This window comes from Hermetia illucens, chromosome 2, assembly GCF_905115235.1.
Source record: "Hermetia illucens chromosome 2, iHerIll2.2.curated.20191125, whole genome shotgun sequence".
NCBI lineage: Eukaryota > Metazoa > Arthropoda > Insecta > Diptera > Stratiomyidae > Hermetia > Hermetia illucens.
Genome location: NC_051850.1, coordinates 52,857,374 through 52,885,354, shown reverse-complemented (window position 1 = coordinate 52,885,354; position 27,981 = coordinate 52,857,374). Strand labels below are relative to the sequence as shown.

The 27,981-nt window shown below is 41.1% G+C and overlaps 1 protein-coding gene across 1 annotated transcript in view; it reads left to right on the top strand.

Moving 5' to 3' along the window:
* Positions 1 to 27,981, top strand: part of LOC119647863 (R3H and coiled-coil domain-containing protein 1) — a 126,007-nt gene that overhangs the window by 72,204 nt on the left and 25,822 nt on the right. The window contains exon 6 of the mRNA XM_038049133.1: positions 25,978 to 26,518. Coding sequence (XP_037905061.1) covers positions 25,978 to 26,518 — 541 coding nt within the window. The remainder of the gene's footprint in view (positions 1 to 25,977; positions 26,519 to 27,981) is intronic.

Here is a 27,981-nt window from a genome sequence, read left to right as displayed (position 1 = left end):
GTCTCAACTTCATCTAAGTGTTGAGATAACTGCATTTCTAGATTTTAGACAAAGCAGTGAAAGTGATAATCAATCCTTCTTCGCGGTGTTTCTAGCAAAAAGTTTTTAGGAATTAAAATTCAACACCGTCACTAGTATACACTCTGCACTAAAGAAGGGAACAAGTTGTTCCCGAAATATCGATATTTGCTGAATAAAGGATTTCTACTAGTGACAAAGAAAGCGAGTTAAGCGAGAACATTGGTTTTTATTGGTGTTTATTCTCACTCCAACTACTTGCCTTTCTTTCTAAATCCAGAGGTTAACGTCCATGATCCGCTGATAGAATAAACAGATGTCATCAGCGTAGTCGAGGTTTTTGAAGACAGATGTCAGAGTCCATTGAACTCCTCCGCGTCCTCCAGACAAGGCAGCCTGAAGAACGTCACCGACAACAAGACAAAATAATATCGGTTGCAATATGCAATCCTGGCGGACTCCGCTTTGGACTTCGATACAGAAATACTCGATAGCCTCCGTGTCCGCTCAAGAATTGAGTTAGGTCGAAACCTACTTCGCCGTGAGGTCACTCGATCTATTTTCGGATATCCCATATGATTTTGTGAGTCCAACGGCCTTTTTCTGATTCGTCCCACTTCTCTTGCCATTCCGCGACAGTTTCAGCTCGTGCGAACTGTCGCCGACGGGCAGGAGATTCTTCGGTGAGGTACGTTCGATCGTAAAGTCGTTGTATTTCTTTCGCCAGAATCTCAATCGGGACCATTCCTGCTATCATGCAAGCTGCTTCATTGGAGATTGTTCTGTAAGCGCAGCATGTTCGGAATACACTTATGCGATACGCAGCTCCAAACTTTCTCTTATTTATTATATTTTCCAGTGCATCTGCCCATATTGGTGCTGCATACAGTAGGATCGAACTGACCACCCTTGAAATAAGGAGTCGACGGCTCGGTCTTGGGCCACCTATATTTGGTAGCATTCTCGCAACCAGCGCTCCGATGTTATATGCTTTGGTTGCTGCATCCTCCACATGCAATCTGAAATTCAACCTCTGGTCAATCATTACATCTAAGTAGCTAGTGCAGGCTTGAAATAAATTGTTTGCGTTCCAACTTTAATCTTCATGGAAGTGCACTTTCTCCGCTTGGTAATAAGTACTACCTTAATGCAGCACGTGATATTTTACGCCAGATGCACTCTCTGTTCGAACTATCGAAAACTTTTTCGAAATCTGCAGCCAAGATCTAAACTCTGTGTATTGTTCCAAAATTATCCGTATGGTGTCGATGTGATCAATAGAAGAGGTTGGTTTCCGCTTCGATCGATTAAGCTTTCGAGATGTTCTTTGTTGCGTTCCAGGGTTATTTTAGCTATTGTCTTTGCGACAGCAGGGAGCAAATTTTCAAATTTTCTTTTGTCACGGCGCGCACAACACTAAACCCCCCGCGATGTCGCTCGGTATCGGAGTTCAAACGCATCGCGTCTATCATCGCTCGCAGCGGTCAATAGACTAACTGACCTTATGGCAGCCTCTATGTTAAAACATTAATTCATTAATGCCGAGGCGGTGGAGGTTACAAAAATCAGTAAACCTCCTACCATTGTCGTTACGGTCTCCAAGACCGTGTTTCTCCATTACATGACCGAGTAAGGTGTTGTCAAAGCCTACTTTGGCATGCGAATCAACCATCACAATAATAATGTCATCTTTAGGAAGTCTCTCCTCAACTAACTGTAATTTGTAATGACCAGTCGAGATTTGCGATGGCCTAACATCATCCTGAGTGGCCGAAGACGACCGAAAGGAGAAAGCTATCCCAAAAACCTAAAAAGACGGGGAAATTGACCGTGAAGGTCCGCCCACAAAATACTGAAGCTCCATCGAAGCGCTCCGTCAACACGTGCTTGCATGCCTCTATGCTAGTCAGGCTAGGGAATGTGGGGTGAGGATCCTTTGCGCACTTCGATTGCTCACGTGTCATTATACCAAAATTCTCGTGTCGTTTCCGGTACGCGGGTCCGCATCGGATCCTGAAAAATAAACATGAAGAGGATTCGCGCGGGCCTATCGAATAACCAACACGCGAACTAAACCTGGAAAAAAAAGTAACGGCTCGACCGCGCGTATGGAACTCTAAAACTCCGGGACCGAGGCCTGCACGTGTATTTGCGGACGAATCTTCACGATCAATTTCATCATCTTTTTAGGTTTTTGAGATAGCTCGCCCCTCCTGGTCGTCTCCGGCTACTCAGGACGATCTTTGGACATCGCCAATCTCGATTAGTCATTACAAATTCGGATTTACGGAGTAGCAGAGGTGACGTAAAAACTATTTTGTCATTTCAAAGAAAGCATCCTTCTCCAGTATATCTGAAATGTTCGTCGGTGCATAGCACTGTACAATTGTGAGGCTCTTTAACCTGGACCGGAATCTTGCAGTTATAAGTCTGTCAGAAACTGCCTCCCCCGCGCCTTGCGATAACCGTCAGCAAAAATACGATACCAGATTCGCGTCTGCTACCACTCGGCTTTCCAGAATTCGCTTCGGCTCGGAATGTCCAGGTTATATCATTGGAATTCTCGTCTGAGTTGGAGAAAGCGAGCATTTTCAAGTCCCTACTACCGTTTTCGAGGAGTGTCAGCACATTCTAGAAACCAATCTTAGCCCGTTTTCGATAGCCAAAAGTCGTAGCCGTGGAATCATTCCCTCTCCGAGGCGTTGTTGATGTTTCGGTAGCCCACAAATTTTTATCTCGCCTCTTACGACAATCAGGAAAGACTTTGAGTGTGTTCTTTAGCTCCAACTCACAGGGTTATTATTAGCAAAGTTATAATAGGACAAAGTTGTCTCTTTCGCGTAAAATTACCATGCCCTAAGACCTAGAATGGCAGTATTTCATAGGAGTCATTAATTAAACGTTATTAATGAGTGTACATTATAAACTTTCCGCTTCTGCTCTAAAGCGTGCCTACTTTACGTCCAACGTGAATATCAAAATTTCGTCCAGAGCAGAGGCAACTCATCAGACGCTGCCTTACCTTCGCCTTGGTGGCACGTGACGGAAATTGGTTGCCAGGTGTTGGTGAAAATGAGCGACGAATTATAATGAGTGAAAACCTCCTGTGGTGAGCCTAAGCTAGCGGAAGCCTAAGCAATCTCCAAAATTAGACTTACGAAGCCGAAAAAAACTCAATGACATCGCGGAGGAGGATTTCCGACCCGGTCACTCGTATTGCTTTGTTTGCATCGTTAAGCGCTCAATCATCGATTCGATCATCTCTAAACTGAATTTTATTAAAGATCCATTAATCGTAAATAAACAGCATATCGAAAGGTGTGGCGGAAAACGAACTTAAACAAATATGCATAAATCAACTGCAAATTTATTATAATATATCCAAAAAATGGCATATCAAAAACAAACAAGATTTATATATACTCCGGCAATCTCATAATTGGTGAAGTGAAAATTACAAAGAGATGTCTTGAATAAACATAGAATCAGATGGAAGATATTGACACTGAGGAAACCGAGTGACTTTGGTAGAAATATTTGGAAAGTAATTAGTTTCCCCTTACAATGGAAAACATAATTATCAATGGGCCCCAGACCCGAGCCATCATCCAGGAGCCTTTTTGGAATACTTGCAGACTTTAATTCAGTTTGAATTTAACTGCAGGCACAGTACAATCTCTTTGTACAATCTAATCATCAAATGATCAAAAACAATGTGGACTCTGTTGATTTCTGAAAAGTATTCCCATGCGATCACCTGCGTGTGAACAATGCATTCGTTTCAAAACTTCCATGTCCTCTGATTACATCTTAAATACATACTAATTGAAAGATACACGTGAATTAGCTTCCAAATTGTGAATTGGCTTGCAAATTTATAATCGCGTTCATTATTAAACTTTTGCTGCTTTTTGATAATTGATAATAGCTTTCTTTTCGTGCCATGCAACAGTCCACTTGCAACTGGGAAGATTTGAATTCAATCACTGGCGGCCTATTCGATTGCATAAGTTTTTCCGGTGTTGTTTCTTGCAACTTTCCGCAATTTTCTTGTTTTAGCGTCTATGTATGTCACAATGACGATTTTTATCGCTTTTTTAATATGCACATTTCTCATACTTTTGGGCAAACGCCAAACCCTCCTTGAGATATCTTGTAATCACGTGGGAATTTCACAAGATATAAAGTGCTTGCTGTTTTCATTCGTGTTTCCACGAAAAGTTTGGTTTGTTTTGTATGCAATTTGTTACAAAACATTTCTTGGGAAAATGCATTTCTTACAAAATTATATCGTTTTCAACTCTTGACTCTCATTAACTGAGATAATGCCGAGAAGAACGATAAAAACTCGAATCATAACTGTTACATATTACCAAATATAAACTACAAAATTTGCGTAACATCATTCGCCACCTTCGCATTAGATATTTTTTTGAGATACAAATCTACGTTATTTTTCTGGTTTGATTTAATACTGGTTTGGAATTGAACGCAATCTGTCGTGGATAATGTCAAAGGTTTCCCTTAGATTGTACAGTTAGTAGTGGAATATCAAAAAGATACTAAAAGCAGTTTGCTTTTGAATCGTATTAGAATTCTCATGAATAATGACATTAAAAATTATTTTTTGAAAGCATACGCAATTTATTGAGTTATGTATCACTCTCTAGATTTTGTTTTGTAATTTTACAATATAAGATACAGTGAGAAAATTGAAATCCGGACACCGTAGTACGAAATACATGGGTTCAGAAAACAGGTAAAAGGAGTTGGATGCTTGTTGATTCCTTTATCCTTTTATCGGACCAGAAAACAAAACTTCATTAAAACCCGGTTCAATTTCTGTCTGTCCGTGTGTCACACCCGATTTACTCGGAAACTCCTAAACCGATTGTCACGAAATTTGGTGAGAACAGACAACCCTGTGTGTCCCTTTATATGCAGCGAGTGGCGTCGTTTTGTGTTGTGTTTGATAGGGGGCTCCCTATACATGCAAAAGGGGTATACACTTAAGTTTTTTTTGTAAAACAAAACCTTATTAAAATCGGGTTATTGTCTGTCTGTCTGTCACACGCATTTTTCTCGGAGACGGTTATAATGATTGAGACCAGATTTGGTGGGTGGGGTAGGGGTTACATCCTAGTACGTCGAATTTAAGGAGGAGGGGGGGGCCCTCTTGCATGCAAAAGGGGGGCGCAAATATTTTTTCACCAAATATCGGGGTATCAAATAAAAAGTCTCGAGTAGTACTCTCCGATACCGGCTTAGTTTTGAGATTTTTCTTAAAGGTAGAGAGTGCGGGTGGTCAAGAGGACCTATTCTCAGAAACTACTCAACTGAAAAATCTGAAAAGTCACAAGGCTTTCATTATATGGTGGCTCTCTCCTCCGTACCGATATCTGCTCAAATAAAGTTAATAATAGTATATTACTATAATTTTTTAGTAATTGGCTGCAAAGTAAGTTCATCCTAGAACCACGAAATTAGAATTGTAGCAATGTAGGTTACAACATAGGGCATGATGCTACCAAGTTTGGTGGGAATCGCACTATTACTAACAAAGTTCTAGTAAATTTGTTGCCGCTTCTTTGTAAATTCAAGACTTTGAATGTTAATATAACCTGGAAGTGGATGTTCGCACATATATTGCATGCATATATTACCTGCTAGGTACTAATGGGACAAATGCACACTCACATGTCTTTATCAAAAAATACACAAAACCTTTCATACCTGAAGCGACCAGCTTCTGGTTTCCCGACTTGTTTTTCACAGAATATGATTGTGTGGGATATCATATGAAAGGGCTCGATTAGTACTTTTCGGTTGAAATACAGGGAAATGAGGGCCCAAAATGTATGCCCCAAAAAGTGAAACAGGTCTCGTTCTCAGAACCTATCCAACCGAAAAATTTGAAAAAATCACCATGATGCATCAATATGAATATAAGGGATAATATAAAAAATAACTTTGGGAACTTTGAATGAAATCCAATTATTATTAACAAAGTTATTGACATTGAAATTTCTTCATTTTACGAAAATTTATTGCACTCTCAGAGGTGTATGACATCATCATCACATAAAGTGAAGTTATATGAACGGCGAGGTCCATGGGGACATTGTAGTTTTCCTTTTTTGGCATTTTTAGTTACTTGTATATCAGTATCAATTACTCGAGACAAACATGTGTATGTATATGTATGTGCTAATTAAGTTTGCGTGTAGTGTCCAAAAGAATAGACAGGTGTGTAGGAATAGAAAACTATGCATAGCGAGTTCTGCACATATATGAATACAAAACTTTTTATCCGAAGCACCCAGCTTCCGGTATAACCAAATCCAAAAGGTGATAAAACACCCGGACTTGCCATCTTTTGCTTTGAATCATAATTTTATATCTTCCCATAATAGATTCAATGAGTTCTACTCCTTCCATGCGAGAATTGGCGTAATTTTGGCGTATCTTTACACTACGTTTTGGAATTCACCAAGAAATGCTGATGCAAAATTTACAATTTTGTTATCTTTCCAAGAAACAGTTGTAATATCCGGAATCAATCCTCCAGTCTCATGCCATGTTTTTTATGTGTGTGACCGACTCCACTAAGAAGTTGTATCAACGACATCAAGTATTTCCTGTGCAACGCAATTATTGCTCGTTCAAAATTAATTGCCCCGTTAAAGGGTTAAATAAAGTCCTTTCTGAGTGCCGATTGCAAAAGAAATTATACTTTCTTGGGCAAAATTAAAATCCGGACTGTGATAGAAAATCGTAATTACGTTAAAATCTGAAAAAAATAATAGTTAATACTCCGTATGGAGACTTTTAACATTATATGTATATAGCCTTCACTGACCTTCACTGGATTCAACCAAATGTTGGACATATTCCGCTGGAATTTTTCCCTATTATACGAGGAGACGTTCCATCAAGTATTTGTTGCTCGAAATGGGACCTTCGCTATGCCTATTGTCGACATAATTCCGCAGGTTCTCAATAATATTGTGGAGACGTTTCGAGTACCTTCGAAAAATCGAACACTTCCATATGTGTGCTTTTCACGCTTTATGTCTCGGTCATTGTCTTGACATATTCGTATCTTGAATGTTTGACCAATACTCAATTTCTCTTCGCTGACGTGCAGATTTTTTTAAAATTTCGATATCGGTAGGTAGATAGGTATCAGTGGCCGCTCCGAGGAGCCTAATTAGCGCTGTGGTGTGCCGTTTTGATGCCACAAACTCCTAAGACCGTGACTGCTGTTATGGGAGCAGGGAAGCAGAGTCTAGCCGGCTCGTATCTTCAGAGCCCGCCCGTAGCATTCACGAAGGAAAGTAGCTCTCCCAACCTGCAGCTAGAAATCCCTCTGAGGTCCCCAAGGAATGGTTAATCTTGAATGCATTTACACACGTCTGGCACAGGAGCTCTCGTGATCGGGCTATGTTATAAGCGGGCCAAATTCTCCTTGACTTGGCATAGCTGGTAAGCCTTCGCCATCTTCAGCTCGCGGCTGCTAGGCAGTGCGAGTAGACTCGGCCCCGACAGCCGACAGCGAAACCCCGACTGTATTCACCGAAGGGCTGCCAAGAGCAGCGCCTAGCCTGGCCAATCCGACAACCCGCTTATTCCCGTCTATGTTCCTATGCCCGGGAACCCAGAGGAGTGTGACCTTGAGCGTGCCGCCCAGATGGTTCGGCACGTCTCTGCAATGCCCACTAGCATGGAAGATGTCGTCGCTGAGTACAAGGCCTTGATGGCCGCTTAGCTGTCGGTCAGAATGGCTGTGACGCTTGGGGTTCGAATCTTGCTCCAGCCATCGGCAGACTTCCAATATCGCCAGTACTTCCGCCTGGAATACACTGGCGAAACCTGGAAGACCATACGACTTGGATACACCGTGTGTATTTGATAAAACCCCCGCGCCGACTCCACAGGCCATCTTTGATTCGTCGGTAAAGAATACTGAATCATAACCTTGCAATATGCCGCCGGTCTTCCACTTTGCCCTGGTTGGAAAGTCCACAGCACAGTTTCTCGTGAAGTTCAGCTTGTGTGTGACAAAATTTCGATGTACTTTTTCCCCTCTATGAATATTCTATTACCTATACCGTTATCCTCCGTTAGAGCCCCTCACCGCAGCACTTTCGTCGCCATGCGTTCCCCTTATTGCACGGAATAAAATTTATGTTAATGAAGTCAAACAAGTAAAGCGATTTGAGTCTTCGCGGAACTACCCTTTTGAAGCTCAAACGTTTGGGGTGATGTTCTTTTTCCCGGCGAGTCTCACTTTAATGTATTCTCCGGCGATGAAAAGCACAGTAAAATGGGGAATGTTATAGTGTGGGGTTATTACGGAACATAATGGCGTCGGTGATGTAGTATTTGCGGAGGGGAATATAGATGCGAATATCTACATCGAAATTTAAAAATAAAATCCGGACACCAACGCAGAGAAATTTTCTCAAAAATTCAAGATATGCCATGACAGTACTCCAAAAAATAAGGCGTGAAAACACGCATTCGGAAGTATTAAATTGTCCGAAGCTACTCGAAACCTCTATACAATCCCGGGACTGCAATATTATTGGGAACCTGAGGACTTATGTTGATAGGCTTCGCGAAAGCCCCATTTCGAGCGAAAAATACTTGATGGTATATGGAAATAGAAATGGAAAAAATCCAGGCGAATATGTCTAGGTCGCGGTTCAAATTTCACTGGCGGCAATGGGATTTGCATCGTAACTTAACGTCAAGTATCAGTCGACTCACCTGTTAATGTGTACCTGCACTGTACCATACGGGCTTTAATGAAGTGTCCTAACACACTTCAAGATCCTGATCCAATTGGATTGTCGCGCCAACGATTATTATATGAATATATCGAGCGTCTAGTCGAATCCTTGCCATGAAGAGTGAAGGTTGTACATGAAACTAAAGATCTTCACACGAAAGATTAACTTGTCGTTTTTGAGTTTTTAATGTCATATTACGATTTTTTGGCTTTGTCCGGATTTCAATTTTGCCTACGAAAGTAGAGTTTCTTTTGTAATTCGTCCTTAGCAATGGCTTTATTTTATCCTTTTTCGTTAATTTTCTTCGCTGCAGAGTATGCGTTACGTTCTTGTAAAAGAAACGAAACACATACAACTCCTTTTACTCCCTTTCTGAACTCTAATGTATTCCATTCGATGGTGTCCGGATTTCAACTTTCCTCACCCTACACATGCAGCTGAGTGAAGAGGACAGGCAAATGCTGCCACCACCAAACATGAAAAAAAAAAACATTCCGTACAATTTATCGGCTTGAAAACCATAAGTCGTCAAGAGCCGGTGGAATTACAGCCGAATTGCCTAAATATGGAGGCGAGCAACTACAGCAAGCGGTTCATCAACTGATGTTCAAGGTGTGGGACAGCGAATCAATGCTCATTGTCAATGAGGCATTAGCTGTCCAAAAGATAAAAAGGGAGATATCACGCATAACAGGCTAGACCGGAAAACCCTATACGCCTAAAATATCATTGAGCTACCAAAAAGGCTGCACTCCAGGCAAATCAGCAAACGATCAAATTTTCTCTCTGCGGCAAGCGATGAAAACACTGCTGGAATATGGCCATGCGTTCCACCATTTTTTCATCGACTTCAAGGCCCTCTGTGGCAGCATTGGTAGGGTAAAACTGTACACGGCCATGAGAGAATTCGGTATCCCGACGAAATTGATCAGACTGATTAGGCTGACCTTGACTAATGTGCCTGGCTAAATGAAAGCAACAGGTCCACTCTGGAGACCGTTGCGTCCTTTTTAATCTGGCCCTGGAGAAAGTGATAAGCGATGCAGATGTCAATGCAAGAGGCATCATCTCCTGGTCAAACGAGAATAATAAAAATAGGAGACTACAACTTTAAGACCGTTGAAAATTTCTCCTATCTAGAGTCGGAAATCACAAGCGATAACCGCTATGACGATGAAATCTGCGTGCGCTTGTTGGTTGCCAACAGAGCCTATTTCAGCTTACAAAAACTCTTACTGTACAAGACTATGATCTTGCCAGTCCTTATGTATTCCTCGGAGACCTAAGGCAGGCCTAGACCGAATAACGGTTGCACCGTTTATGATGATGTTTATCCCACTGAGATAGTAACTCCCCAGAATTCACACAAAGCAGCAACAAGCCGATTTGGGGCAGCATTTTGTCTGTGAGATTCCAATCCAGAATGAGGACCGCAAGCTTCGGTGAGAGGTTTATGGATTTTTGAAACTTCGAAAAAGATATCATGGGAAATGGGCAGATCAGATCTCATAGGAAATGTCATTTGAAATTTTGTTTTTGCGAAGTGGTGGTGTAAGCAAGGGAGAAGTGACATGTTCGAAACGTCAAGTAGAAATAAGTCTATGCCAATATGAGCGAGAATGAGTTGTGACAGATCTCTAATTTACGTTCGTTAAAATTTTGACCTTCAGATATGCCTATATAGTTCCGGCTTCAGCCGGATGGACACGATGACCGAAATTGCATCCAGATCAGACATTCGATAAAATAAAATTCACTCCATGGTCAATGCAAAGGAGATTTGGATTTTAGGGCCTGGTTTGGCGTACCCCTCTTCGAAGTAAAGATACCTCATACTTTTCTCCATGATTATGATATATAATTAAACGGCGTACAGCTTGCAAAGACATCTTTTAATCATGAGACGATTGTCCGCATTTGCTTTTGCAACATGATCAGTAATATCCCAAGAAAGAAGGTAACTTAATATGACGAAATGCTATGGATATTCCCGATGCTTCAGTTTCATTATCAACAATCTAATACTGTGCAAGTTATAAGCACAATAGCGGTGCAACCCAAAGACGAACACAAATACTGTTGATGAACCGGAATTCGAACCCAGAGCAACGAGATCGAGTAGCTGATACTTAATCACTTCACTCATTGCATCGCTAAAATGTAGTCGATATCAGAAATTATGCACTTAAAGTTTCAATCATAAAAAAAGTAAAATAACAATTCTCAATTAACATAATTAATAACAAATAACATCTCAATTAGATTTAAATACATTTTCCATTTGATTAGGCATGGGTTGGATAAATTTAGTGAGCACATCAACGGTTAGGTGATCCTATTCAGATGAAATTGCTATTTCTAATTTTTTGTTATTGAATACCGCCAGTCATCATTGTAAACATCACGTACAAGAGTATCGCATACATTCTCAATTGGACTAAGATCCGGAGATATAGTTGGGCACTTTAAGATTGCGATGTTTTGAGTCAAATCATCTTAAAACAAGTCGGGAAAGCGGAAGCTGGACGCTTCAGGTATGAAAGGTTTTGTGTATTTCTTTTATAAAGAGATTCGAGTGTGCATTTGTCCCATTAGTACGTAGCACGTAATATATGCATATATTATGTAAAAATATTCACTTTCAAGTGACATTGACATTTAAAGTCTTGAATTTGCACAGAAGTGACCATTTTGACCTATTATAACTTTGTTAGTAATTGTGCAATTTTAACCAAATTGCTGCAAAATTTCGTGTCGGGTGAACTTAAGGGGGTTTTTCCTGCCAATTACTAAAAATTATAGTAATGTACTATTATTAACTTTATTTGAACAGGTATCGGCATGGAGGGTATTTCGGAGCCAAGGCACCATACAATGTCAGCCTTTTGATTTTTTTTCAGATTTTTTGGTTGGTTAGTTTCTGAGAATGGGTCCATTAAAGAAATGATCACGTCCAACCCGCCGCATTCCCCTCCTTTCCAAAAAATGTCAAAACTAAGACCGGCTTTGAAGAGTACTAATTGAGACCTTTCATTTCATACCCCACACTATATTGCAGCGTTCGTAGGCTTTTATGAATCTGAGGGTGTCTTAAAAACGCGAAAGTACACAGATTTATCGTTAAAGAATACCTTTCCGAGGTATCTTCGTCTGCGGTCTGCGGTGGACAGCCAGCATATATTAATGAAATGCAAGACAGTCTCCCCCTTTCCCTCACATTGGCTGCATAAAGCCGATACTACTACCCCTATTTTTCTTTATATGATAGTTTAGGGGCAGAGTCCCATTAGAAGCCCTCTAGGGTTTTGATGTCCCCGTTCTTGAGAGGCAATAAAAATGTTCCACGAGAGGTATCGGGTTCTTTCCCAAAGATTTTCGCCCGTTCTGATCCCACCATGGTGTAGCCCAAACCTTGGCGAGCTTATCTTTCAGCGTCTTTATTACCAGTAATGTTCGACTTCCCTGGTACTAATATCAGAACTATTTCATTCATGCGGCTAAATTTCAGCAGTAACTGATGACAGCTTCATACCCATTGGCTTGAAAGAGGGCTAATAACATTTCTTGACTATCAAAACAAATTCGAATGGTACGATCTTTATATTTTTATTGCGAACATTCTATTGGTGCTAATAAAGTAACATATATCTCCGCCTAAAACATTGTCGACATTTTGCCGAGCATTCTGGCCAACAAGATTTTCTGGAAACACATCTTACCCGATCCTGCCGTCCATAACTAATCCGTCAGTGAAAATTATAATGTCTATGAGGTCTGATCAAAAAGGGCAAACTAATAACCCTTTTGAAATACTCCCCTTGAGAGTGAATACACTTCTCCCATCGATATTTCCACTGTTCCGTGCCTCTGGAAAACTCTGTTTCATGGATGCTGTTCACCTGTACTAGCGTTTTTTCCTTGATCTCCTTTATCATCTGAAACCGCTGCCCTTTCATTGGGGAGTTGAGGCCGGAAGTCACACGAAACCAGGTCCGGCGAATAGGGCGGATGGGGAAGGATTGTCATCGAGGTTTTGGCAAAAAACTTGCGACTAAGGAGCGCAGTGTGACAAGACGCGTTGTCGTGGTGGTAAAACCATTCGCCTGTTCCTCACAATTCTGGTCTCTTCCGACGAACCTTTTAGCGTAAAATTCTCAGGGTTTGGAGGTATCGATAACGGTTGACTGCCCCAACTTGTGGGAGGGATTCATGATGGATGACACCCTTCAAACCGAAGAAAACAGCATCACTATCACGGTTGATCTCACATGGTGAGCTTTTTTGGTTCTTGATGAATTTTTTGACTACCACTGGGTCGACTGCACCTTGATTTCCACGTGGTAGCCATAAACCCAAGACTCATATGTAATGATGGTTTTTGAAGAAGTTTCCTTTCGAAATCTCTTGACATGATACAAATGAGATGTTCCACTTCTCTGCCATCTCTCGAATCGTCAACCGATGATTGGAACGGACAAGGACATTCAATTTGGCCACATAAAAGTCGTCAATTGATTGATTGATTGATGATTTGACGTTAATGTTCTGCCCTCCTTGAGCCGTTAAACCACTTCTGACATGGTGAACGACTCATCTCTTCATCAACGAAGACTTGCTGCAGCATTTAAAAAGTTTCCGCGAACGATTTGCTCAATTTCACTCAAACACGTTCTTCTTCCTTCACGTCCATGACAAAAAAAATGAGTGCTAAACCAGCTGTCAACGTTAACGGAAAGGCACGCGACTTGAAAAGTTCTGGAACTTTTTGATCGGGCCTCGTATAATTCCAAAAGTTCCAAGGCCATTTGTTGAACATTCTTTTCTTTTGTTGATTGCGCCAGAATATGCCTTGTCAAAGACAACTCTATATATGTTGCCCAGCGGTTTTTAGATGAATGTCTGTTTGTGCAATTGGTCACAGATCAAAAGATAGATCCACCGAATCAGAATATCTGAACAATCTGCAGGATTTCTGATATTGTTTCTGAATATGATGCCTCCGTGTTTGCTTGAAATAAAGATGCACTTCTAAATACTTCACTGTTCATATCAGCTGAATTGCCAGGACCGATAAACATTCCTAGTAAACACAACTAGTTTTCTCAGCATTCAACGTGAATTTGTTATGGAGAGACTAACTCTGGATTATCGACAGAGTTGTGTTCAATTGGTCATGAGTGGGTCAAAAAGCTTGCTGTGCCCGGATGGCTCAAGTGGTTAAGGGGTTGGGCTATCATAGCGGAAAGTTTCGTTTCGCTGGTTTCTCACTGGTGGCAGAGAGATTTATATCGTGAGTGGATTCTATTCGACTCAGCTACCTGAGTCAAACCAGGGTAATAATCTCGGGCGAACGCAATGCTGGCCGCATTGCCTCCTACAGTGTACTGTTGATTGTTTGAATGAAGCACTCTAACACACTTCAAGGCAAGATCGAATTGGATTGTTCCACCGACGATTAATACAGGGTTGTTGGATCATTTACAAAAACTTGCGCAAAAATCTTCATATCCTTTAGGAGTTATTACAAGGAATCGAGAAACTCTCCCTGTGAGATGTCTTAATACATCTTGCCTCAACAGACTTTCATCTCTCCATAATGTAGATCTTCCTCCAGTCTAACATGTGAACAATTTAATTGACTGATACCGGATCGATTCCATACTGTCTTCTCGCATTATAAATTACTGCGAACCCCATGCGTAGTGAAGGGGATCCTCGATGTTCACCAGAATGAACAGAACATGCCTTTTCGGGTATCAACTTTCCAAATTTCACCCTAAGCTTGTGGAGTGCTATCTGTGTGGATTTTCTGGTCGTCGTGCTGCCTACAGTGCACCTGCACCTGCCGATTTACTAGTTTATCCATTGATTTTAGTAAAAAGGGGTTGGACTGATTAGTGAGAAGCTTTTCGTGTCTGTCTAGATGTGTTCCTGTGGCTTAGGAATAAACGTCACGCCTAATATTTGAAATATAAGTGTAAAGTATGCATATTGCAAATGTGTAAACCTGGGGCATCTATTCCTTCTGTTCCTAGACCAGGAATAACGTCACCTAGACCATCAGATTTGTATCTGTGGAACATGTAAAATGGCCCTCCCATACGTCTTGTCTGAGCCAATGGTACGTGCTTTCGTCTGGAACGTTTAGTCCCAACATTTTACGGTATTTACCTACCGATTCAAAGCAAAGCTTCGTGCCTTGCGATCGTGTTGTCCTCATATCTAGGTTGCGTTTCTTTCTAAGCTGTTCGTATTGCTTACTATCGTAACTGGATGGATTGGTATTATCATGCAAGAGCCATCCATCGGCTTTGATAGACGTGGCTGTAAATGAAGACTTAGCCGCTACTGGTTGTGCCTTCTTTGCTGGCATTTGGATTGAATAGTTGGGATTGTCAAAGAATCACTTCCGCTTCGATTAATTTAGTACCGTAGATGCTCTGTATGTTCCTTTCTCCTAAACTTTGTTACAACTCCTGGATTATAGTTTGCCCCTAAGGAAATCCTTACTGATGGATAAGATTTTAATCTCAACAGTGATTAGAGCGCAGGGTCGAAAGTACTGAGGAAGAATCTGTTTCGGGTCATTCGTTAAGGATTGGTTCCCAATTGGGATGATTCCCAATTGAATATATGATGCTCCTGAGTCTATACTCAGGTTCTCCATCGATAATTTCACGTTTGCCGCTCACCCGGGATTGGATCGTCTCGCTGGGATTTTAGTTGTTGTTTTTGTTTTCTCTTATTTTCATTTGGGGTTTCATCGTTGGATGCCATGGGTTTTGTTTTATAGGAGTAAGTTGATTTTGGCAAAGCCCTTTTTTGCCGAGACAAGGCGAATTCAAACCGTACCTAGAGTTCACCGTTCGCGGCCACATTTTAACTCAACACTCAATCCTTGTCATGGTAGTTCCCCGGACGATCTTCCTTACTGAGCTCTCTCATCACATCAAGTGGATAACCATTGAGGGGGTTTTTTACCCATAGTTAATATTTATTTTAAAAAAAGTTAAAATGGAAAATTTTAGAAAAACATGTACGTTAGAAATAAACGTTTAAAGTGTGTCTGATAACATGGATTATGTAAAAAAAAAAATGAAAAAATCGCCACTTTTTTCAATTTTTGAAATCAACTACATTTCTTGGCTGCGGTGCTTCTTTCATGCTTGGCGGCGGCAGCATTTGCCCGTCGTCTGACGCTACCTCTAACTCACTGAGATTGTGGTTGTTGAGCAGTCCCAATCCATTGTTCCAATGTGCCCATAGATTCCCTTTTCTGTTTCGGCAAAGTAAGCATGGGGGTGTATACGGCTTCACCTTGCTGACTTAATGCTGTCCTCTCGAGCGCAAGGGTTTCCTAGGCTTAGAAATCATTTCTTCGCTCTTCACAGTTCGCAAAGTCGCATCATTTCATAGGCAACGTTCCTCCGTTCCGAGTTTTCCTGCCACTGGGGCTAAATATGTTTGTGGAATTACCAATAGTTACAGGGGCAATTGCGAATGTTAGTTGTCAAAGCTTCATCTTCAGTGTAACTTATGGTTATGGTTATTGCGGCATCCATTTCCCTTTGTAGGTGCTACGGAGGACTTGCTTTTTTTCGCACATCATTCTATCCACATCTATATGTTACATCCGTAAACCTCTAAACATATCATCATCAACGGCGCAACAACCGGTATCTGGTCTAGGCCTGCCTTAATAAGGAACTCCACACATCCCGGTTATGCGCCGAGGTCCACCAATTCGTTGTCCCTAAAAGCTGTCTGGCGTCCTGACCTACGTCATCGCTCCATCTTAGACAGGGTCTGCCTCGTCTTCTTTTTCTACCATAGATATTGCCCTTATAGAGTTTTCAGGTGGGATCATCCTCATCCATACGGATTAAGTGACCCGCCCACCGTAACCTATTGAGGCGAATTTTATCCACAACCGGACGGTCATGGTATCGCTCATAGATTTCGTCGTTATGTAGGCTACGGAATCGTCCATCCTCATGTAGGGGGCCAGAAATTCTTCGGAGGATCCTTCTCTCGAACGCGGCCAAGAGTTCGCAATTTTTCTTGCTAAGAACTCAATATATGAGGATTGCAAGATCATATTCTTGTACAGTAAGAGCTTTGACCCTATATTGAGACGTTTCAAGCGGAACAGTTTTTGTAAACTGAAATAGGTTCTGTTGGCTGACAACAACCGTGCGCGGATTTCCTGATCGTAGCTGTTATCGGTTGTGATTTTCGACCGTAGATAGGAGAAATTATCAACGGTCTCAAAGTTGTATTTTCCTATCCTTATTCTTCCAGTTTGACCAGTGCAGTTTGATGTTGTTGGTTGGTTGGTTTTCGATGCTGACGTTGCCACCATCTGCTTTGTCTTGCCTTCATTGATATGCAGCCCAAGATCTCGCGACGCTCAATCTGGATGAAGGCAGTTTGTACGTCTCGAGTGGTTCTTCCCATGATCTAAACATAACTTTCTACATATATATCTGTATGGTATCTATCTATCTGATATATATTCTATAACGTCGCTAATCCAAGTCACTAACCACTCACATACCAAATAGCACGAGGCGTGTGATAAACATATGCTTGACGACTCTCTTCCTTTAGTTTACATCTGAACAGGTGCAATTTTACCCGCATATGGATTCTCCGTGTAACCCGAATAAGTTATTCATATTTTCTGCAATCAAAAAAATAGATACTAATTATTAAGCACAAATGCATTTTTTAGCGAAGACGAAATAGTAGATTTTTGTAAAATAGTCAAATTTAGTAGCAAATATGAAAAATTTATTTGGTAGCATATGCAAATTTATTGTATAAATAAGATTGAATGATAATTGTGAAGATAGATGCTGTTCGTGCGTTGCATGGATCCCAGTAAGCTTACAGAGACTATGGCAGTAATTACCTTTGATTTTGCAGAATTGTGGCATGTTAAAAATCAGCAGAGCTGCAGAAATGAAGAAATAAATATACATTTATACGCAACCACACTGCAAAGGCAATATTCGCTCTCCTAGTTGTAATCCTCTTTAAATAAATGCTTCTTTCTTTATTTGATTTGTTACTTTTACACCAAAGTTGTACTATCTGCTTTGTTATAATCGAACTGATAACCTAAACATGGCGACCCTACAATACGGGAGGTGCGGTAGCAATTCATAACGCAATTCATGCAGTTTTGAGGCGACAACTCCGGATGAATGTGCTGGTGCGTTATTGTGGTGAAACAGCACTTTCTTTTTCGGCAAATGTATCCATGTCTCCTTCAATTTTTTGTCGAAGGGGTCCAATAATTCACTCGATCAGATCGTTCTTCCTATTTTAAAAAAATGAAGATGACGTGACGATGAAAATCGGCGCCATGACCTCTCTGGCCGATGGGACTGTCCTCGCCTTCTCTGGAGCAGATTCACTGGGAGAAATCCATTGTTTTGATTGCTGCTCAGTTTCTGGTATATAATGATGAATCCAGGTTTCATCAACAGGGGCAACTCGATGCAAAAACTCCTTCGGATCTCGCTTAAATTGCTCCAAACACTGCTTCGAAGTTAACAGTCGCAATCGCGGCACCCATCGGGCCGACAATTTTTTCATCATCAACTTACCATGTAAAATATTAATTGCCATTCCGCTCGACATACCTACCGCCTCTGTTGTTTCGCGCACTTTCGTTCATCAATCAGCGAGAATCTTGCCATGGACTTTTTGAATGATTTCCTCGGTAGCCAAATCGGCCGGTCGTCCTGGTCACTCCTCATAAAAACGGATGTTCGCCCATGTTTTAATTTGTAGAACCAATATCTAATTGTGGTCATAGATGGAAAAGTCTCCCCAAAAACAGCATTCACTTTGCTTTTATCTTCTCGCATTTTTTACCATCCAAAATCAAAAAGCGAATTACCGAACGATACTGCTAGAATGGCTGCCAAATCCAAACTAACCTATCAGTCAGTTTGAAATTTATTTTTCCGTCGTTTGATAGATGGCAGCATATGATGATAACATCAACTTCTGTCATCAAACGCGGGTACTTATTGAACCGCCCTCGTAGTATTCCGCATTACATCCCTATATGTTTCGACATTCATCAAGGGTTAGACGTTGACAATGGTTCCGTCTGGAGAACGATCTACGTTTTTGCGAATTTGTTTCCGTACAAACAAGGTAGCTGCAACGACCATTCTGTATGAGGCGCGAGTTATATGATCCGCAATATGTTATTATTGGAACGATTACGCAAGCTATGGATGCCAATGTATCTTTTGATTACGGTTTCCATTCCAACTAACTTGTCTGTTAAATTCTGCGGGAAAGGTTTTTGTGTCATACCTAGAGAAAGTTTCGAGGATTCGCCCCATTGCTTCGTAAAAGTGTCCTTCTCTGAATCTGCAGGGCAGAAACATTGATGTTTCCAAATTCGCCTGCCACGTTTTATTGTCTGGCTGGCTAGGGAACCTACTCCGAGGAATGTATTACTATGTGGTATAGTCGCTCTTCTTCAGAAAATCAGCCTTGCAACGCAGTGATATCAACCTTAGATTAGGGCAGGAGTAGTTATTTTACCTTTGCTGCAGATAGAGTCCGGTAGTAGAGCTTGTTGTGTACGCTATAAGATAGAGTACGATTCTGCCAAGTTTGGTGGCGACCGCACTATTACGAACAAAGTTATAAAAGCTCAAAGTTGTCGCTTCTGTGGAAATTCAAGGGTTGCCAGTCGGTATCACATGTAATATGCACATGCATCATATCACGTAATATGTTCTAGGTTCTAATGCAATGCGGCTTGTCGTGAGTGGTTACACCAATTAATAACAACTTCGCTAAGATTCGTTCAATATTTGCTTGCAATGCCCAGCGCTCAAAAGATATCTTATCATCACAACGTATAGAGCTGTTAATGATTATATTCAAATTATTAGGTTGTTGCAAATGAAATGTCGGATATTTGAGTAAAATTTCAAAAAACTATAACTTTTATGAAAATTTATTTTATTAGTCAAAATAAGAACCAGCAGCTTCAATGCACTTCTCCCAACGAGATACAAGGGCATTTATTCCAGTTTCGTAAAAGTCTGGGTTTCTAGAGCTAAGAAATTCTTCAAAGGCACTTTTGACAGCTACTTCATTGCTGAATTGTTTCCCCGCCAAAAAGTGATCCAAATGCTTAAAAAAGTGGTAGTCGGTTGGCGAGAGGTCGGGTGAATATGGTGGATGAGGAAGAGTCTCATATCGTAATTCATTTAATTTTTGGACCGTCATTCTGGAAACATGAGGTCGGGCGTTATCATGGAGCAGCCTCACTCCATCTCTGTTGACCAATCTAGGCCGCTGAACACGTAATTTCTCGTGCATTTCAACAAGTTGGGCACAATATTTCTCTGCATTAAATGTTTCACCACGCTCCAAAAACGAATAATGAATAATTCCAGATGCAGACCACCAAACAGTTACCATTACCTTCTTCGGGTGAAGGCTCGGTTTTGGCATGTGTTGTGGAGGCTGATCGGCATCTAGCCATTGAGCTGATCTGCGGCGGTTGTCGTACAATATCCACTTTTCATCGCATGTCACTATTCTGCGCAAAAAGGGATTGTTCCTGTTGCGATTGAGTAGAGAACTGGATATTTCCATTCGCAGCGCCATGTTTTGCTCGTTGAGTTCATGCGGAACCCACTTATCAAGCTTCTTCACCTTTCCAAGCTGTTGTAAGTGCCGAGATACTGTCGAATAGTGTACGCCAATTTTCTCTGCAATGTCACGAATCGATGATCGGGGATCAGATTCCACTATCAAACGCAACTCGTCGTTGTCGATCGATGGTCCTGGGTGTCCACGAGGTTCACTTTGGAGGGTCATGTCGCCTGATCGGAATTTTTCGAACCACCGCTGTGTCGTTTGTTCGTTTGCTGCGTCAGCTCCAAATGCTCTGCAAATGTTTCTGGTTGCCTCCGCTGCGTTGTGACCAAGTTTAAATTCATATAGAAAAAGTAGACGTTTTTGACTCCCTTCCATGCTTTTTTCTTTGAGTTTTACTTGGAACTTCAATGACGATTGAAACTGAAATGACTCCTTGATCGAACGAACGACTATTTATACTCAATTATCCCATACCACCAGAGTCACCTTGCGGCAGTTTTAAACACTAAAATCATAACTAACTTCACTTCATTGAAAAATCCGACATTTCATTTGCAACAACCTAATAATACTCACGACACCATGTAGATATCAAAAATTGCGATCATTAGTCGATGTAATTTCTCACATATTTCTTTAACGTGAAGCAGTTTTCTGGCATAATTTAAATTAAAATCATGAAATTATGCTTTGGACATATTACATTCGCATAATAAGGCAATTTTCATTAATACGTACATTGAAATAACGACATGACACGTTCCACGATGGTTTAATGTGTGTTTTATCCATTTTCTGTATTTTAAATAAAAAAGTAAAATCTTAATGTGGAAAATGGTTAATATGTTGTATAGTTGCTTACCGGCAGCAGTGATGGCCTTTAGGATGTAAATTCTAATGTGAATGTTGGATGCTGGAATCCGCCGGCTTGGAGCTGGGAATCATTCTTAAATTGCTGAGTAAATAAAGACGTTCTTGAACTTGATAGAGCACGCCGCTGTCGAAAGCCTTCTCAAAATCGATGAAGAGCAGGTAAAACGATGCGTTCCAAGATTGTTTTAGCTATTATCTTGGCTTACCTTCGCCGCACGCAGATACCCATCCAATAGTTGCACTTAACACTGGTGTCCTTCTTTGGAATCTTAACTACCCTCTGTCAAAAAGGTCTCGGATTCCCAGAATTTCTGCACGAGTGGAAATAGGAAATCTGCAGAACCCGCTGGTGCAGCAATGAATAACTCTGCAACGTGCAGCGTGCTCGATGACGGAGTGGCATTCTGGAAGAACTAATAGCTATTATTAAAGCTGCATATATAGCGCAAAATGCCAGGTGTTACATCGAGGAAAAAACTCAGAAAAATTCGAGGTCTAAAGCGGAGTCATCAATATTATTTTTTTCCTTGTTGGTGACATTCTTCATGCTTCCATGTCCGGAGGATGTGGTGGAGTTCAGTGGACTATGATGTCTTTCCTCAAACATCTCAACTATGCTGATGACATCTGTTTACCCTCATGTTATGAACCTTGCGTAGATGACTCTGGATTCGGAAAGAGAGGCAAGTAGAGTTGAACTGAAGATAAGCACCAACAAAACCAAGGTTCTCAATTTGCCGGTTCGTGGAGGAAGTGTTGTTCGTGCCGAAGGTGGCACGTTGCATATACAGCGCGTGGTCCTTTTTTCCCGCATTATCTAAAATTTGAAAATGCAGTTATCTCACAACCGAAGTCAAGTTGAGACTGTCTTGTCCTAATGTTCTTTCTGTTAGTCAAAATTTCCAAGCCTTCGTGCGACATGTTATCGAGGTACGCTGGTTTAGTAGGCACACAGGCGAGTTACCCGTGCGCCAAGTGATCAAAAGGTGGAATTGGCAATGAATAGGTTTTACATTAAGCAGAAGCGACAATTCCATTGCTCTTAAGAGCACACCAGAGCAGAAGTTTTTGACTGCGTTAGCAGTGAGTGTACCTGGAAGGGTATTCCAGAGAAACTAATAGCTATGATCAGAAGTACATATAATGACGTAGAATGTCACGTACTGCATCCAGATAAAAACTCAGAGGATTTTGTGCCAGAGTTCTCTCTGTGTTAGTACAGGGAAAGTGACCGCCACTGCCACGAAAAAGCTCCAAGGTTTCATAAGTTGATGTGTGCGTCGTATCATTTGTATTTTCCGGCCTAAGCCAATAACGAAAAACTTTATCAGTGTACGGGCCAGTGGACGTGTTGATGAGAAAGTGGATATGGCAGCGGATAAGTCTCAGATTAAGGAAAGGCGACAACTTCGCTGCGGGTTATATTATGCAATGGAACACACTATTCCAGGATAGCCGACGAGTGGGTCGCCTAGAACTACTAGCGTAGAAGAGTGCAGGGGGAGTGTAAACTTCCCGGAGAAATCGTAGTGGCAGCTGAAGCACATTGACAAGAACCGACGGCGATGAGGCGGAGGTATGGTTAACCGGATATGCTGCGCATAGGGGTTTTTATCGGCATTATTTAGTAGTTAACTCCTATACCTGAAAATTCTTCAATCCACTTTGCTTGGAAGAAAACAGTTAATAGCTCCAGATTGCATCTTTCCACAAGATAATACACCCATTCACACAGCAAGAAAGGTTAGCAAGGTGCCTCCTCGATACCTAAGGTTGGCCCCGATCTCTCTCCAGTTGAGAACATGTGGGCGATGCTTAAAATTGCTATTTCTATAGAAGCGACGCAAACGATCTTCCCAGAAGTATAATATTTGTCCACATCGTAAAGTGTTGACTTTTGGTGTCGAAAGACAATTGTTTCTATTACCAAGTGCCAAATGCTACTCTGCGTTTTGCAATTATACTCGACATTCGACTTCTTCATTGAGGATGCTACCATTCTTTATATATATGGTTGCCCTTTACTCCTTGGTAGGTTATAGTGCGTCAATCCATGAAATTAAATGCCCTTCAGCACCTCCCATGATTGCCCGGAACGCTCACACTCCTCCGCACAATTATTTAGAAGCTAATTTAAGTTGTCGACGGTATGATGGCCGAGTTAACTGAGCGTCAACCTTTCGATTTCGTTGCCCCGGGATCGAATCCCAGTTCGTCATAGATATTTGTCCTCATATTTGTGCTGCGTTCCACAAAAGAGTGAACAGAAGACGCTGTATTTGACGCCAGCTGTGATTCTGGCAGAGGCAAAGTATTGGGGACCCGAATCCTAAAGTGTCCAGATTTAGCTGACATAACCTGTACTATCTGTCACTACAAATTCCTGCACTTTTCAACACTAATTAATATACGGTCGTTCTAGAAATATATAAGATGTTTCAAAAGGCAGTTTATATCTGTTTAATTTACTATGTAAGCATGGTAAATCTGAGGCGCGCCGGAGAACATATTGTAGTCATCATTGTTTGCGTAACATTTTATAGTGGGAACAGTAAAACGCAAATCGACTATATCCTCGTAAAACGCCGACATTCTACCAGTCACTGACTGTAAAGACGTTCCTTATGATACCATTGCACCTCAACATGGTGATTGTCGTCTTGCGATTCAAGTCACTGATACGTGGGGAACGCACTGGCCCTCCGCGTACTGAGTGGGGGCGAGTTCATAAAAAGAAAGAAGAAATGATCTCACGCGATTACCAGCCATTATGAATGTGGAAAGATCGTGGAACCAAGTTAAATACGCGATCCATAAGCAAGCCAGGTAAGCGGTTCACCAACCGAGATAACTGGCTTTGGAATGTTCAAATAGAGGTCCGTGAAAAGAAGCGCATCTACCACAGGTTTTTCGACGATAAAACATTTACAACAATTTACAAGAATGTCAACATTTGGAGCAATTCTATATGTTAGCGCTTCTGAAGTTGAGAAATCAATAAAACGAATGAAATCGGGAAAAGTAACAGGATCTGACGACACTGGATCTGAGCTCTGGAAAGCAAAGAGCTGGGATTCAACACTGTGGCTCAGTGAACTCAGTGAATTCAAGAATTTAGAACACCATCTGACTAGAAAGAAAGTTACCATTATCCTAACATGGAAAAAAGAAGGTAGTTCTGCGGGTGTATCTAAACCATTTCGTGTCTCTGTTTGTGTTTATCAAAGAAGCGCACACACACCACTCTTTGTTCTTGTTATGGACACTATCAGACGGGACATCCAGCGCCATATAAACTGCTTTACGCAGATGATGTTTTCCTAGCGTCTAATAGGAAAGATGATCTCGAACAACATCTGAAAAAAGAAGGAAGGAAGGAACTGATTTGGATGGAGAACTGCGTTACGAAATTGTTTCACGCCAACCTGCAGAAGTGGCGTTCCACAACTGGTGTTCTTTGTGATCGACGTATCAACGAACGTCTCAAATCTAAAAGTTACTGCTGTGTCGCCCTCTATGGTTGGGAGTGTTGCCTGACTGCAACGAACAATGAACGGCGTCTCGCGCTAATGAACACGAAGATGTTGCGTTGGATTAGTGTCATCACACGCCATGATCATATCTGAAATGATGATATCCGTGATCGATATGGGGTCGCCCTGTTCGATGGTATGGTCATGTAATTCGGGCTAACGTAAATTCACTTGCCAAGATTGATCTGAACATCGAAGTCGATGGTAAGCGAGCAAAAGGCCGGTCGAAACAACGGTAGCTTGATGTGCTGGCTAGAGATTTGAAAACCTCGCGATTCCATCTAGATTAGCCCTTTGACAGAACAAAATGGCGCAACCGGTGACGACGAGTCGACCCGGCTTATGAACGGGGCAAAGGCTAAAGAAAAAGAAGATAGTTTGCATAGCGTAATGCACTAAGTTTTCAGTTATGCGAAAATGGATCAAAAAATATAAAGAAATCAGTTCAATGTTGAATAAACCAAATTCCAGGCGAGTAAAGTCATCAAGAATGGACGAAATCAGTCTGTTTGTGACGATTCGAAATTTCATAATTCGTAGGCACGCAATTTCTATAAATATGCATATATCATTATTACATCATAGTTTGCACAACGATTTAAAGCTGCACCCCTAAAAGATCCAAATGGTGCAAGAATTAAAGCCTCAAAATTCAAGCCAATTGAACGCTTTCTGATATATCTTGTTTCCGAATGGGGCTTATTTTCACTTCAACGAGCATATAAACAAACATAATTGCTGTTACTGGAGTGGAAAAAATTTCCAGGTATCCATCCAGGTGTGTTATCAAGGCGACGGATAATTGGCTCATATTTTTTGAAAATGAAAAAACGCGTAGATATATTAAATTCGAGAATTGCACGAAACACAACTAGGGAGTTAGACTGATGTCACATAGAGCCATTTTCAAGTGATTTGCAGTTTATTGGAAGTTCAGAATAAACGCGACGCGTTTTTGCAGCCGCACACGTTGTCGGTTCGTACCGCTTCATATTGTCTAGTAATATAACCGCGTAAGTTTTAACTGTATCTAATAGAAAAAACAGCTTATATATTATAAGATTATAATTACACAAGTGCAAGATTTTCATAAAATATTCTTTCCATTTTAGGCCGATACGAAGAGAACGTCGTCCAGATCGAGCAGTGTACATACCAAGAGCACGGAGAAGTCAAACAACATCTCCACATACAAATCCTTTGAAGCCAAAGGTCAACGAAATGTTGCAGTCAACCCGAAACGGGACGGTCTCACAAAAAGAATGTGGAAAAAGTCAGTCATTTGAATGTGCTGGTGATAATAATGTGCGAACCCCAAAGGAAAGTGTTCCTGTGATTCCTAATTGTGATAATAAAGCCGTTGAGAAAAGTAAAAATTCAAATGAAAAAAGCACAGAATTGCGACTTCCACAGAATGTGTCGGATAAAAACTGTGATAATTTTATCCAAAATGATATTAGCAACGTTGACAGTACAAATGTGAAGAATCAAAGTTTTCGAGAAGGTAACATTACTAATGTGAACGCAACTGATAACTCCCAAACAAAACCACCGGATACCAGTAAGAAAACACCATTGATAGAAAATGCTTCATTACCGGCTAAGAAGTCGGAAGATGAGAAGGAAATTCATGAATTGGAGCGGATGTCCAGGGTAAGTTTCTTCTATATATATCTGAATATGAACATAATAGTATAACACTATATTTCAAAAATACGGTTGACAAAATAATTTTTTTTCAACTTTATTGTTGTAAATATAATGTAAATATCGTCTGCCAAACTTCAATATTATTTTGGGATTTCGATCTCTTTTCCTCCTAATTTCTTGCTTTCAAATTTCATACTTTTATCTCCTTATACTGTTTGAAAAGGATAAGCCAAATCTTCCACTTGAATGGAAAATTATGTCGGGGGAGGGTCGGCTATTTGTGATCGGTTTCGCCATTTGGCTCTATCGAATGCCTGATCTGGGTGCAATCTCGAGGCTTTTAAATCCCCATCCAGCGTATCAAGCCACCGTTGTTTCGGTCGTTTATCATCGACTTCGATGTTCAGACCAATCTTCTCGTTAGCACAAATTGCGTGACAATATCATTGAAGAAGCCTCTCTCACAATTTTTCCACAGTCAGTGCAACCCCATAACGAATGAGGGTATCGTCATTTCGGATGTGACGAAAATGTGTCACGTCACTATAGGATTACAGTACCCTATAGGAGGCAATGTGGTCAGCATTGCGCTCGCCCGAGATTATTACCCTGATTTGACTCAACTAATCTTTCACAGCTGAGTCAACTGGAATCTGACATTAAATCACGATACGATTCCCGCTGGCACCAGCGAAATTTGAACCGCGACCTTCCGTATGACAGCCTTGTGCTCTAACCAGCTATCCGTAAACCTCAGTTCTCTATTTTATATGCGTATGTTATGTTATTATCAGTAAATCTGAAAAAGCAAACATCTAGGTCTGGACAGTGATAACCACTTTAAATAAAATTCTCTAAGAAGTTTATTTGAGAGAAGTATATAGGAAAGAGTGTTTTAGAATGTCAAAAAGAATGGTAGGATCACGGAAGTCTCTTACTACACATCGGAGAATGGAAATTATACAGAGGAGTTATAGAGAAAAGGAGAATATTCTAGATCCGCCTCCGCTCAGCTTCAAGCCTAGATAAAGCAAGAGGATTTTAGGAAGTACTAATTATTATCCTCAGTGAAACTCGTGATCAGTGAAAGTGAGAAAAAAATTAGAGGCACAGCTTAGTTAGGAAAACATCATACTGCATCCTCCCTATTCACACTGCCTCGTCAAGGGGTTTAAAGTCATTGATCTGGTCCTCCAGGATAGGGGTTCAGAACTATGGGCTTATCCATCCGCCGCCGTGCGCCACCAAAAAATCAAACAAATTGTACCGAGTTAGGATGAATAGTTTGGAGTAGGATCCATACCACGGAAACCACCGAGCAAATGAACAAATGATTATGCGCTGGGATCCTGGAATATTGGAAAAGCTTCCCACTAGCTATCAGAGAAACGTGAGTTTGGAATTGCTTTCATCGTTTATAGGGACTTTAAAGTACCCGTATCGACTTTAAACCTATTTTTAATATA